Source organism: Manacus vitellinus, unplaced genomic scaffold (assembly GCF_001715985.3).
Source record: "Manacus vitellinus isolate BGI_N305 unplaced genomic scaffold, ASM171598v3 scaffold_35_pilon, whole genome shotgun sequence".
In the NCBI taxonomy this organism is placed as follows: Eukaryota; Metazoa; Chordata; class Aves; order Passeriformes; family Pipridae; genus Manacus; species Manacus vitellinus.
In genome coordinates, this window is record NW_021940498.1 from 7,733,166 (window position 1) to 7,735,062 (window position 1,897).

The window sequence follows — 1,897 nt, forward strand, 5'->3', positions numbered from 1 at the left end:
CCAGTGTAGGACTGGAACTGAGCTGTGGAGTTTTATTGGTGTTCCCTGAAGAGAATCATGGAATGGTTTGGGTTGGAAGGGACCTTAAGGCTCATCCCATTCCACCCCTCTGCCATGGGCAGGGACACCTCTCACTATCCCAGGTTGCTCCAAGCCCTGTCCAACCCGGCCTTGGACACTTCTCTCGGCGACAGCCTCTCTGGGAAATAATCCTCATCCCTCGTTTCTGCTCTTTTTTCCAGCGCTCCAATCCAGGTCATCCACAGGTCAGGAGCACCGGTGCTTTCTCTGCTCCCATACCAAGATGGATTCATTGCCAGCCAAGGTAATTCCAGTGCTGTTCTGGGAGAAATCCTGTAGTGGAACCAAGGAACTCTGTGCTCTTTGGGAATTGTCCTCTTGCCCCTTTGCCTTGTGTCCCTCCAAAACGGGGCCTCCAAGGTGCATCTCACCCATTGGAGCCTTTTCCCGCTGGAATTTCTGTCTGCAATTAACTGCTCATCTCCCTAATTGGCTGATGTCCCTCCCTTCCAGGGGATGGCACCTGCTTCATCCTCCAGCAAGACCTGGATTATGTCCTGGATCTCACTGAGGCTGACTGCGACCCCGTGTACAAGGTAAGGAGTACGGAGTGTCCCTGAGGAGAACCTGGAAGAGGGAAAGCTGCCTTTTCCCTCAGCAAGTTCCTTCACACAGTTGACTTTTTGAGCTTATCTTTAGATTTTCCTCCTGAATATTCCCAGTGTTTTGCATAAACAAATCCTCTGTGGTATTCCCTGGCTTCATCTCCGTCGTGCAGGAGCAGAACTGTGGAGTTAAAATGGCTCTGGCAGGGCTGTGTTTCTATAAAAAGTGTGGATTAAGGATTCTGGAAAGATCCTGAGGGAAAAAGTAGGATTTTATGTGGAAGTGTCACTTCCTGTGTAAAAACTGCTTTTTTTTCCCCTCTTCCCCAGGTGGCTTCTTGGGAGAAGGAGATTTACACGTGCTGCAGAGATGGGATAGTGAGGAGATACCAGCTTTCTGACCTTTAAGTGTTTGAAGGGACCAAATAGTGAGGAAATGTGTCAAGATGGCTCTTCCAAGCTGATTTTCCTGGGATGCGTATGCACAATTTGAGGCTCTTGTGGTGACAGAGTGTTTTGGTGGCTGATCATATTTCTGCCTTCAACACAACTGGGATCAAATTTTAATGTAGAGATGATGTTGTGTTGCAATGGAGTTGTTTTGGGGTTTTTTTTTGCTGTTTGTAGGGGGGGAAAATAAATAAATGGGAGGTGGGGGGGTGCTGAAAGTGACTGTGTCACAGTATGGAGTGAAATAAAGCGGCTGCTTTGATAACACCGGTGTGGGAAAGGAATTTCACGAGGAAATTTGGGAGGTTTATAGGAAAAAAGAGAGGAGGGGAGGGATGGGGGGGTCAGAGTGCGGAAGTGACGGAAGAACTACAACTCCCGTGATGCCCCGCGCGGCGCGAACAGGAAGTGCCGCGTTCGCCATAGCAACGGGACGCCATGGGCGTGGATTACTACGCCTTGTTGGAGCTGGACCGCGGGGCCACCGCCGACGACATCAAGAAGGCGTGAGGGACCCCCGGGAACGGGGGAGTTCTGGGAGCCCGGGGGGGAGCGGTGGGAGCGGGGGCGACCTCGTGGGTGGCTGCACTTGGCCTCCCCGTGTGCCCCACAGCGGGACTGGGGCGGGGGTGAACGGTCTGAGAGGGCTGGGAAGGGCTGGATGTGAGGATGGGGTCTCTGCTGTCCCCTACAGAGAGTCCAGAGGGCTCTGAGGGCTGGAGCCCCTCTGCTCTGGAGCCAGGCTGGGAGAGCTGGGGGGGTTCACCTGGAGAAGAGAAGGATCCAGGGAGAGCTGAGAGCCCCTTGCAGGGCCTAAAGGG

The 1,897-nt window shown here is 53.1% G+C and overlaps 2 protein-coding genes across 2 annotated transcripts in view; both read left to right on the plus strand.

Moving 5' to 3' along the window:
- Positions 1-1,341, plus strand: part of PAAF1 (proteasomal ATPase associated factor 1) — an 11,239-nt gene extending 9,898 nt beyond the window's left edge. The window contains exons 9-11 of the mRNA XM_029961473.1: positions 243-325; positions 535-617; positions 957-1,341. Of these exons, the coding sequence (XP_029817333.1) occupies positions 243-325; positions 535-617; positions 957-1,034 (244 nt within the window). The 3' untranslated portion in view covers positions 1,035-1,341. The remainder of the gene's footprint in view (positions 1-242; positions 326-534; positions 618-956) is intronic.
- Positions 1,342-1,514: 173 nt separating this feature from the next.
- The window catches only part of DNAJB13 (DnaJ heat shock protein family (Hsp40) member B13), a 3,955-nt gene continuing 3,572 nt past the window's right edge, over positions 1,515-1,897 (plus strand). Inside the window, exons 1-2 of the mRNA XM_029961474.1 lie at positions 1,515-1,582; positions 1,690-1,739. Of these exons, the coding sequence (XP_029817334.1) occupies positions 1,515-1,582; positions 1,690-1,739 (118 nt within the window). The remainder of the gene's footprint in view (positions 1,583-1,689; positions 1,740-1,897) is intronic.